The following is an 11,972-nucleotide window of genomic DNA, read 5'->3' as shown; positions in this document are numbered from 1 at the left end:
ATCAACCCATACATTATTTTTGTTTTCTGTCCAATTCATCTTAGATTCTGGCTTGCTTGCAGCGAAAGTGAACCCGAGGTGGGATCCAGTTCGCATCCTGCTTCTCTGGAGGGGAGGAGCTCCCTGACCGGCACCTGCTGCCCTGTGGCCTCCTCAGAGCGGGGACCCTGGGGAACCCACAGGTGGGTTGGATGGTGAAGCTGCCTCATCACATGGCCCTGCAAATAACCTGGTTAGTACCTCAGTCACCGGGGGCTGGCATGCTGCTGGGGGATGCTGCTTTTCCTCTGCTGCCATCTCACTGTATCTTGATGACAGCACGAGGACCCCTGGGGTCCTCTACCCACTGAGGACACCTCCCTCCCTTGGAAACCCCACAGGAAAGGCCCCATACCCAGCGGAGGCAGCCTGAACCCGGAGGTCCTGCGAGAGCTGCATCCCGTGGACGGAGACTTCTGTCACAGCCGCCGTGTCCCGAGCTGCAGTCAGGTAAGGGCGCCCATCACACTGTGGGACTGACGCCGGGAGGAGGAGGGGAAGTCAGCCCAGGCTGTGACCTCGAGGGGTCCTGGCAGGACTGACACTAGCAGCCTGGGCTCACGTCGCTTCCTCCTCCAGCTGCCGACCGAGGCTGCTTGGTCTAGGGTCCTCAGAGCAGCGTGACCAGAAGAGAGACAGACTGCCGCGTGCCTGTCCTTGTCGAGGGGTCTGTGAGTCAGACCCTGCAGGACCACCCCCCGAGTGACCTGAAGACACAGAGAGACTGCCGCGTGCCTGCCCTTCTGAAGACAGATGCAGGCTGTTGCATGCCTTTCTCTGAGGTGCTGCGAGCCAGACCCTGACCACCCCCAGGGAACAGACAGCCCAGGGTGGAGCCCCACTGTCCACCTGTGAACGTGCTCCCAGCGGGAGCGCTTCCTTCAGTCTCCTTGGGCATCTCAGGTTTAAGTTTTGTAAAAATCTAATAATTAGAAACAACAATGGTCTCTAAGATTTTTAATGTTTCAGTGCGATCTGTGGAAAAATTCCTCCCACACAAAGGAGAGTAGCAGCCACAGTGAGACCCTCTCCTGCTTAAACTCCTATCCCTGGTCACGTTTAGACAAACCGACTGCGAGCTCGGAGCCCGCCCACCCCACGCCCCATGAGCATTCAGCAAAGGAGCTGGATCCCAGCAAGGGAGAAGCCGGGTGTCACTGCTGCCACACAGCACGAGAAGATAACTTATAAAAAGGATTTTTATTAAATGAAAAAGAAATCCGTCTGGTGGATCAGATATGAAATAGATTTACAGAAACTTTACATCAGATCTAAGACATAAAAGGCTGCCCAGCAAAAGCAACGCCCCCTTGCCGGGATGCCAGTGGGAGAACAGCAGAGTGGCCGCCCAGACCACGTGGCATGGACCCTGCGCAGGAAGCTCCAGGTCACCCAGAGCCGCGCTGTTCCCCAGAAGTGGGTCCCCTGGGAGGGAGTGGCAGGTGCTCCAGGCATGTCTTCGTGGGGCTCAGCACTTGGCACGCATGCTGTCCCATTTAAACTCCTTGTCCATGTCTCAAGGGACCCTGAAGCCTTCCCCTAAGGAATGTGCTCTGGTACACAGGGGGAAACACACCTCTCACTGAGACAGCAGGCGGGGCCAGCGTGGGCCACGCGGTAAAACACACTGACCCACCCTCACCGAGATAGCAGGCGGGGTGAGCCTGGGCCTGACAAGGCTCTGCTAAGCTCTTTGGCACAGCACACCCGGCCCTTTAACACCTGTCACTTACAAAAGTAGGCTTTCCTTTAGTAAAACTTCTTAAAAACACTTATTTCCGCAAAATAATGTGTTTCTGTATGTGGAGCTCTGCAAATATACACGTCCTTAGGGAAAAAGCCGCGTGGACTGCTGGCTGGTCCGGACAGCTTCGGTCCCGCCGCCTGCCGCCTGCGCTCACATGAGGTCATTCAGCTCCGCCTCCAGCGCCGCAGCCATCTCGTCAGCCTCAGAGCTGCTGCCTTCGTCCTCGTTGCTGGACCCCCTGCTGGACTCACTGGCGGCGTCCTCTTCGTTCAGCTTCCTCTTGTGGCCTCTGCAGAGAAGCAAGCGTGGTGTGAGATGCCCGGGGCATGCAAACGCATGCCGGTGACCGCGGGGTCTGCACTTGGAAAGGAGCCTCTGTGGTTTTAACACAGGACACAGCACAATTTTCTGGTCAAGGACGCACCTGGGCCGCCAGACCTGGGGTCACGGCACACAGGTGTGGACAGCAGAGCACCGGCGCAGGAGAAGAGGCCCCAGCTTGTTATACACGATACCACTGACAAAGTGGTTCCTCACCGTCTGCAAACAGATGCTCCAGCAGCTCATAAACAAACATCAGTCACGCTGGAGACCTCAGAACGGGAGTGCGGGCGCGGGACAGGAAGTCACCTGTCAGAGTTATGCTAACAAGCACCTCCCAGGTCATCAAGGGGCCGCAGTCCGGAAATTCTCATTTCCTCAGGCCGTGCTAACATGGTCACTCTAATAAATAAGCGAAGAGAACACCAGCCCTTTGCATAACCAGCAAATGCCACTAGGCTTTTCTTATGCGCCACTGCAGATGCACCTGGTTCCAGTGACGTTGGCTGACTTGAACGGACACACCTACAAGATCCCCAGAGCACCGCAATTCTGGCCTGCTGACGTCCTGCCGGACACCCACCTCCCAGTGCTGCGCCAAGGAACCTCAGCTACACCCTTAAAGATGGAAGCCTGGTGAATGGTGCACGGCCTGTTATGATCTTACCCTGATGGGGGCAACTGGGCCACGCCAGTCTCCAGTTACAGTCCTGAAAATCACTGAGAGAAATTAGTGAGTCACCGTATGTGAATACCCTAAAAATATTTTCTTAGCTAACGGAGATACAATGTAGCTAACATGTATGTGACACACTACGTATGATACTGCTTCATGCATACATAGCACGCATGTAACACACACACTCGAGGCTAATGTGCACAAACCACGGCACAGAAATAACCTGAAGCCACTCATGCTGGTATTAGAAAGGCCACACTTCACTTGTAAGAGACAAAAGGAACAGAAACAGCCGATCAGACGAACCGACGGAAGATGAGAGAGCCCTACGGGCTGGCACCCACTGCCGACCTGTCACAACAAGCCTGTTCAGAGAACTCAACTGTCTATGGTCCAGAGAACAGTGTGAGAGGAACACGAGGGCCCCACACCTCCAAGTCCTGTCCCGGTGGCACATGCTGGGCTGCAGGGTGACAGCCCCTCCTTCCTTTCCTCCCTCCCTGGCCTGACATGCAAGATGAGAACTGTCGTCTTCCATGACATGCTGGGACCCCTGGGTTCATAAGATCCTTTCCTAAACAGCAATGTATCCCATAATTTAAGAGTAAAGTAGACTGAGTGTGGCAGCTCACGCCTGTAATCCCAGCACTTTAGGATGCCAAGGCGGCGGATCACCTGAGGTCAGGAGGGCTGGACAGGAGACCCTTGTGAACAGAGGTGGTGTTCTGGGCCCCCTGAGCGGTGCACGGTGCTGACCTCAGGGAGGAGGGCAGTCATGACTGAACAGGAAGGCCAAAGTGCACTCTCAGGTCGAGTGTGGGACGGTCACCACATCCAGGAGAGGCTGGGCCAGGATCTCGTATGCATGGGGCCTCGGGAGTGCGCGGCCCGACCCTAACAGTCTGGTGACCCAGCTCCCTGCCTCTTCAAGAGAGCCCTCGCCCCTCCCAGTGAGGCCAGGCTCCCAGGGTTGGCAGGTGTGGTCGCCTCCTTCGTGGTGAGGCTGGGCTGGACGGACAGGGCACTGAGCAAGCAGGGGCAGGGTCCCCCAAAGAAGGTGGAGACAGGGCCGACATCGGCCAGGAGGGACCCTGGAGAGGAGAGGGAGGGCGAGAGTTACAAGAACCAGTTCCAACAATTCCTTTCTTCCTAAAATCAAGCGGGGACGCCATCCATGGCAGACAAGAGTTCTAGCAGCAGCAAGAGAAAGACAAAGAATGAGAAGCATCTACCGTGACTCTTTCTGTTTGAAGTTTAGAAATACGCCACAGCGTTCCCCTTGAAAGGCTGATTAAAACACCCAGCCATGCTGTTGACAGCAGGACATCTTCAGAAAAGCCAGCGTGACTCGCCAGGGTGCCATGGAACCCGAATGAAACCCATGGAAGGGGCCACCTCAGCTCCTGCTGCAGAGCCCTGCACACACGCATTGACACGGCTCCCACACGCAGACATGGCTCCCGCACACAGACACGGCTCCCACACGCAGACACGGCTCCCACAGACACAGCTCACACATGCAGACACGGCTCAGACACGGCTCACACACGCAGACGTGGCTCACACAGACATGGCTCACACGCAGACACGGCTCATACAGACACAGCTCACAGAGACACGGCTCACATGCACACGGCTCACACACGCAGACACGGCTCACACAGACATGGCTCACACGCAGACACGGCTCATACAGACATAGCTCACACACAGACACGGCTCACACACAGACACGGCTCACACATGCAGACACGGCTCACACACACAGACACGGCTCACATGCAGGCACAGCTCATACAGACACGGCTCACACACAGATACGGCTCACACACACGGCTCACACACAGATACGGCTCACACGCAGACACGGCTCACACACGCAGACATGGCTCACACACAGACAAGGCTCACACATGCAGACTGGGTTCACACACAGACACGGCTCACACACACAGATACAGCTCACAGCACTCCTGCACCAACATGCTACTGATGACTTAAGGCCTCTGACCACATGTGTTGCTGCCGTGACATGAGGTGGCCGCAGGTGCTCACAGTGCTTGCTGGGAACAGTTTCTTGCGGATCCACAGCTGAGAATGCTATGGGTTGAGGACCAGCTGTCCTGGGGGCCTCTTCCTTCGATTTTCACAATAAACCCAGTGGGCCGGCACCACCATTCCCATCTCACAGACACGGACCTGGACCCCACGATGCCGGCGAGAATGCTCAGAGAAACGTTTTCCACGCATTCTGGAAAAATGTGGCTGACAGGAGACAGGGCCAGGCCTTGTGTGAGGCTGCATGTCTGGGGGCAGGTCAACGGTTTCTACTGTGAGGGGTCACAGAGCCTGGGCTGGAGTGCCCCTCCCTCCATGGGTCCTGCCAGGCCCCACGTGGTCTCTCCTGGTGCTCAGAACGCCGTGCCCTTGGCCTCTGTGGGCTTCCAGCTCCGTAATGAAGTACAGGAGCGCTTTGCTAAGAGGGCACAAAACATTCATTCTTGGCTAAATGATGTTTGTAGTGTGGCATTTAAAAATACAAGACAAGTTAATTTTAGTAATTAAAAATTACCTCAAACATTAAAGACAGCTGCATGCCACAGTTAGTAAATGTCTATAACCGACACCAGCTTCACTTCCTCAGCATAACATGCAGTATTTATATTTTGTTTATACAACCAGCTGCACAGCTCCATAGAGAAATATTGACAGATTTAATTTGAGGAAAATTTAAAGCTCGAACATTTATCTCAAATTTAACGTGGAATAAGGCAAGAATCCAAATAGAAGAAGACATACGTAAACTGCCCCCCACCCATACTTCAGTTTCCCAAACACACTGGGCTGTCACAGTGCACGACTTAGCACCAGAAAGACATCTGTCAGTGTGGCGAATACACGCGTGATCATGTCACACCAGCATCTAATCCAGTGGGGAAGGAGCAATCCATAGCCACAGGGTTTCCGTGGCTGCCGCTAGCGTGGCTGCAGGAAGAGGGAAGATCAGTGCTGCACACAGTGAGGCTACCACATCACTAAAAACCCATGCTGGGGTGGCCAGGTCTGCACGCACCAGGACAGCTGCACAGGGCGGATTATTTCCCCAATGAACCCTGGTGAAATGTGACGTGAGGGTGACGTCGGGCTGCCTGGTCAAAGCAGGCAAAGCCTGCACTTCACAGGGACCTTCAGGGAACCCACCAGATGAGCGGTGACCCGACAGTCCAACCACCTACAACACAGGCTGGGCCCTGTCAAGGAAAGAAGGCAGCAAGAGCTGTCAGCTGCTGAGAGCGGGACCGGGCCCAGGCCCAGAGAGCCAGTGGCACCCTCCACAGGGGCTGTGCCTGAGTCCCAGTCCCCCGAGGACCCCAGCGGGCAGGGATGCAGCAGTTCTGGGTATGGACGCTGTCACACTCTCCTCCTCAGCAATCTCATGGCATTAGAATGAATCTGAGTGTGTGTTGCAGGTGGAAGAGGAGGCAGCGACCTTTCCCAGCAGGGAGCTGGCAGGTACCCCCCACGCTCGACCCTTCCCTCCAAGAGAAGCTGAGCAGGAGAAGCGTCTAGAACAAGCTGAGACGGGCATTGAGCAGCTCTGTCATTCGTGAACTTAAGGAGCAGTACTCAGATGCTCCAGAGGAAATCCGTGATGCTTGGCATCCCCATGTTACTGAGAGCCTGCTCTCCAGGCTGGGCATCCTTAAAGTGAGAAGTTGAGCGAGTGTATTTTAGGGTAAGAATTGCTGCTTCATGTATTGGTAAGAAAGGATGAGAAAAAAATTCTATCCCTCACTTATAATTGGGCAATCATTAAAAAAACTATTTGATCCAGCAGCTTTGTACCCAAACTCTAAATTGCAGGCACCTGAGTGGCTGGCATCACGTGGTCAAGGCATTTGACCAGGAGCCTTTGCCTTGGTGTGCCAAAGACCACTTTACCACCCACGGGCATGGTGTCCGCCTGCAGTCCCAGCACTGTGGGATGCTAAGGTCGGAGGATTGCTAGAGGCCAGGAGTTTGAGACCAGTATGGTCTCAATGGGCAAAATAGGGAGTCCCCATCTCTACAAAAAAATTTTTTTAAAAATTAGCCAGGCATGGTGAGGTGCACCTGTGCTCCCAGCCACTCGGGAGGCAGAGGTGGAAGAATCCCTTGAGCCTAGGAATTCGAGGTTCCAGTGAGCCATGATCCTGCCGCCGCACTTCAGCCGGGGCAGCAGAATGAAACCTTGTCTCTTCAAAAAGAAAAAAAGCCCCAAAGTATGAGGTGGGGAAGGTAGGGTCTCCTGACCCGTTCACAGTACAGTGGTAGTCATGAGGCTCTCATTCTTGCAAGAGACACATGTTTGTATAGCTATGAAAGCAAACTCCACATACTGTGTGCAGTGAGAACGAACACAGCCTCCATTTCTGACACCCTCAAGTAGCAAACCCAGAACACGCACAGGAGAAACACACAATCCAGTCACAACACGTGGGTGTGCTGACCTCTCATCTTTGCACAAAAGTTACCAATGCCGCTCAGGACCCAGAGGTCTTTCCCACCCCCTAATCCCAGCAGCACGTTCAGATTCCCACTTGTGGGAGAAAAAGGGGGGGCCCTTGACACCCCCATCCCACTCACAGGACCCACAGGTCATTCCCATGGAGCAGCCTGGTACCCCTGCTGAGAGCCAGCTGGCCACGGGCACAGGACATTCCAGAACGACCGCTTCTGCTCCAGCTCCACAGCCCACCATGCTGTTAGGCCAGCGCCCCCTGCAGCCTCCACTGCTCTGAAGCGGGACTCATGTCCTCCAGCCAGCTCTTCCTCAGGCCCCTCCGGAGTCTCCTGTGTTCCCTGAAGAGCTTTAGGACTGGTCTGAGGCCCCCACGACTGAGTGGTGGGAAAACCTGCGCAGTCTCGCCGCACCCACTTCTCCCTCTGCTTCGTCGGTTTCTGCCTCTACTGAGGTGGTTCTCACTTCAGGTGCACGTGTGCTAGCAACGCTCACATCTTCCCGATGGGTCCAGCTCTTATAATCACAATTCCGTCAGTTCTCGCTATAAAGCGTCCTCTGTATTTGTAGATGCACTCTGTTTTAAATTCAGTCATCTCTGATATTAGGTAACACTCCAGCTTTCCTATGGGTCTGCTGACTGATGCAATGCCTGCCTTCTGACCAAACTGTTCCACCCAGTCATGTCAATCTGTGAGCACCCTTGCATTACAACTGCCATTCGCTTTTTGTTTTTCACGTCTTATGGAGTTTTAGTTTCTGTCTTCTCTTTACTGTTTCCTTTTGCATTAAGTGATTATTTTCTAACATAACATTTTTGTTCCTTCTGTGAACCCCAAATATCTGAGGCAGGTCTCAGTTAATTTAGAAAGTTTTTTTGCGCCAAGGTTGAGGGCACACGCCCATAACACAGCCTCAGGAGGTCCTGACGACTTGTGTCCAAGGTGGTCGGGACACAGCTTGGTTTTATACATTTTTGGGAGATATGAAACATCAATCAACATATGTAAAAACAACACTGGTTCTGTCTGGAAAGGTGGGGCAACTGGAAGTGGGGAGGAGGCTTCCAGGTCACAGGTAGACAAAAGACAAACAGCTGCATTCTTGGGAGCTTCTGATCAACCTTTGCAAAGGAGGCCATCAGATCTGTATTCATCTCAGGGAACAGAAGGTGACTTTGGAGAGAATGTGAGGCAGACTGGCCCTCAGCAGTTCCCCAGTTCAACTTTTCCTGTTAGCTTAGTGATGGTGGGGCCCAAGGTTTATTTTCCTTTTATACTTTAATGGTCTGTTTCATGATGTATTTTGAGTTATTTCGTTAGTGGCTGTTCTTTGGTTCAGCATACATGAATCTTGCTCCATCAGAGTCAATTTCGGGGCTTAATGCTGCCTAATTCCAGTTAGACATGGAGACGTGGCTGCTGCGCAGCTCTGACCCTTCCCCACTTTGTGCTTCATTGCTACAATACCACATCCACATATGCCACAAACCCAGTAATATGTTATTTTAATTACTCATTTACAGGAGAGAGAGTAAGTGGTCCTGGTTCTCTTCACCTCTTCCTGTAAATTCCACTCAGTGTGGTAAGAGAAACCTTCTTGCTCAGCACTCCAGGTTCTCCGCCTCTTCCTGTAAATTTGACTCAGAGCGTTGCTAGATGGACCTTCCTGCTCCGCACGCCAGGTTCTCTTTGCCTCTTCTTGTAAATTCCACTCAAAGCGTTGCTAGATGGACATTCCTGCTCAGCACACAGGGTTCTCTTCGCCTCTTCCTGTAAATTAAAGTCACCACCTGTTGTCATTTCACCCCCTCAGTCCCCTCCTCTGTGCTGCTACTGGCAAAGATTACACTCCCGCATGTCATGGGCCCAACAATACAAAAAGTTTTTGTTTTATCTTTGAGACAGGGTCTCGCTCTGTGGCCCAGCCTGGAGTGCAGAGGCATGATTCTGGCTCACTGCAACCTCTGCTTTCTGGGTTCTAGTGATTCTTGTGCCTCAGTCTCCTGTGTAGCTGAAATTACAGGCATGCATGACCACGCCCGGCTAATTTTTGTATTTTTAGTAGTGACGGAGTATCACCATGTTGGACAGCCTGTCCTGAACTCCTGACCTAAAGTGATCCACCTGCCTTGGCCTCCCAAAGTGCTGGGATTACAGGCGTGAGCCACCAGATACCTGGCCATGGAGTTTTATAATATAAAGCCATATCACTTTTTAAATCACGAGAGAAAAGGAGAAGCAACATGCTACCTTACAGAGTTACGTAATCACCATTTCTGGTGCTCTGCTTGTTTGTGTGGACTCAGATTTTCATCTGGCTCACCTGCTTTCAGCCTGAAGAGCTTCTTTTAGAACTTCTTGTAAAGTGCGTCTGCTAGTGAATTCCCACTTTCTGCCTGGGAAAGCCCAGCCTTTGCTTTTGAAAGCTGTTTTGCTGGATAGGGGGCCTGGGTATGGTCATACTGTCTCTGAGGAGAAATGGCTGTGGCCTCAGGATGGGCTCTCTGTGGAGGCCTCACACTTCTTCTGGCGCCCCCAGGCCTGTCCCAGCATTTCCACTTCCAGTGTAGAAGGATCTTTGTGCTCATCCTACTGGGAGTTTGCTGAGCTTCTGGGACGAATAAATTAATGTTTTCCATTAAATTTGGGCAGTTTTCAGTCATTATGTCTTTGAATAGTTTTTCTGCTACTCTCTCTCCTAAAAAACATCTTGCTTGGTCATCCAAGATTAAAAAAAACTTTGATGTGTGTTTCTGGGGAGAACTGTTCACTGTTGTGTGTCTGTAAGAGAGGGAAACTCATGCAACCCTCCCAAATAGACAAGAGGAGCCAGACCTTGGAGGAGCCTTGCCGGCCGTCCTGTGTCTCCCACGCAGGCTGACCACACGCCCCCATAGAGAAGAGCTGAGTGCTGGATCTGGGTACTCGTGTCAGGAAACGAAGGCTTTAAAACGTGGTGCTGTTTTCCTTTCCTGTTTATTACTGTGCCAGATGGGACAGGAAACAGCGCCAGGACTAAAATCTCCAAGTACTCAGGGAACCGTCTTCGGCTGTTGTTTCTGTCAACAGATCATGGGAATGACCAGCTCATCCTCTTGCTGCTAACATAACAGCTCCCAGCAATGCTATGCTATGTTTCTTGGCAGTTAACTCAATGTCGTTTTCACTTCTCCACGAACTCTAGGAATAATCTGAAGCGGATATGGTGTATTTTAAAGTTGCCTTCTGTGAGCTATGACTCACCTCCTACCACCAAAAGAATAAAAGGACAGGCTCAGGAGCAGATCACCCAACATGGGAGACATCACCCCATGCGGGGGGACATCACCCCACCACAGGCTCAGGGGCAGATCACCCAACATGGGAGGCATCACACCACCACGGGCTCAGGGACAGATCACCCCATATGGGACTCATCACCCCACCATGGGCTCAGGGACAGATCACCCTACGTGGGAGACATCACCCCACCACGGGCTCAGGGACAGATCACCCCACATGGGACTCACCACCCCACCACGGGCTCAGGGACAGATCACCCTATGTGGGACACATCACCCCACCACGGGTTCAGGGACAGATCACCCTATGTGAGAGACATCACCCCACCACGGGCTCAGGGACAGATCACCCTACGTGGGAGACATCACCCCACCACGGGCTCAGGGACAGATCACCCTACGTGGGACACATCACCCCACCATGGGCTCAGGGACAGATCACTCCACATGGGAGACATCACCCCACCACAGGCTCAGGGGCAGATCACCTACACGGGAGAACTTGCCTAACCTGGACGCCAGTTCTTTTCAGTACCTAGAACTGGTGGTGAGATGATGTGTCTGTAAGATCCTTAAACGTTCTGAAGATGTCTTGTTTGGTTTTTTATCTTGAGGATTTACTTTAAAGAGTAAAAGCGCCCAGCAGGAGGCTACAGATATAGCAGGCATCTGATGTTTGTTGATTTCAGAGAAGAATGAATCACTTCTTGGTAGACAAGTAAAAAACACAACCTTCCCCCTTCTGTTAAAACGTTTTCAAGTTCAAGTGACATTAAGATTCTACAGAACAGCTTGGCCAAGCGAAATTAGCAAGATGTGCTGCCAACCAGAGCGCTGATGGGAAAAAGCGGAGCCAGCTTCCGCACAAAATGCGTCGCCATACACGGGAATCAGAATGAAGCTGAATGTTTGACGTGCAAAAATAAACCCAAAACTCAAACCATATTTTACTTTATTACAAGCAAAAATGTTACATGAAAAATTTCAACACATTTGCATGTCTCACTGAATACCTCGTAAACAGGAATAAAATGTTAACAGGAGTTCCCTGATCTTTAAAGAAGGCATGAGGCCCCAAAGCCCAGTCACAAAACTCTGACAGGAAGCTGCACAGACCCCACTCCCTGCTGACAGGAAGCCTTACAGACTCCACTCCCTGCTGACAGGAATCCAAACAGGCCCCCCCACTCCAGCTGACAGGAATCCAAATAGACCCCGCTCCCTGCTGACAGGAAGCCCCACAGACCCCACTCCCTGCTGACAGAAAGCCGTAAAATCCCCACTCCCAGCTGACTGAAGCCGCGCAGACCCCGGTCCCTGCTGAGAGGAAGCCGGGGTGGACCCCGCTCCCAGCTGAGAGGACGCTGCAGAGACCCCGCTCCCAGCTGAGAGGAAGCCGCAG

The 11,972-nt window shown here is 52.6% G+C and overlaps 1 protein-coding gene across 4 annotated transcripts in view; it reads right to left on the bottom strand.

Moving 5' to 3' along the window:
- Positions 1 to 1,888: 1,888 nt before the first annotated feature.
- CTDP1 (CTD phosphatase subunit 1) overlaps positions 1,889 to 11,972 on the bottom strand; it is a 72,847-nt gene continuing 62,763 nt past the window's right edge. For 3 of the 4 annotated variants that reach the window (XM_017504560.2, XM_017504563.2, XM_017504567.2), the window contains one exon: positions 1,889 to 2,075. In XM_017504560.2, the coding sequence (XP_017360049.1) occupies positions 1,937 to 2,075 (139 nt within the window). In that variant the 3' untranslated portion in view covers positions 1,889 to 1,936. Of the gene's footprint in view, positions 2,076 to 2,323; positions 2,510 to 11,972 lie in introns of all 4 variants that reach the window. The other variant, XR_005196340.1, reaches the window with a different exon arrangement.

Source organism: Cebus imitator, unplaced genomic scaffold, assembly GCF_001604975.1.
Source record: "Cebus imitator isolate Cc_AM_T3 unplaced genomic scaffold, Cebus_imitator-1.0 Scaffold324, whole genome shotgun sequence".
NCBI classification, from domain to species: domain Eukaryota; kingdom Metazoa; phylum Chordata; class Mammalia; order Primates; family Cebidae; genus Cebus; species Cebus imitator.
This window is presented reverse-complemented; position numbering and strand designations above follow the sequence as displayed.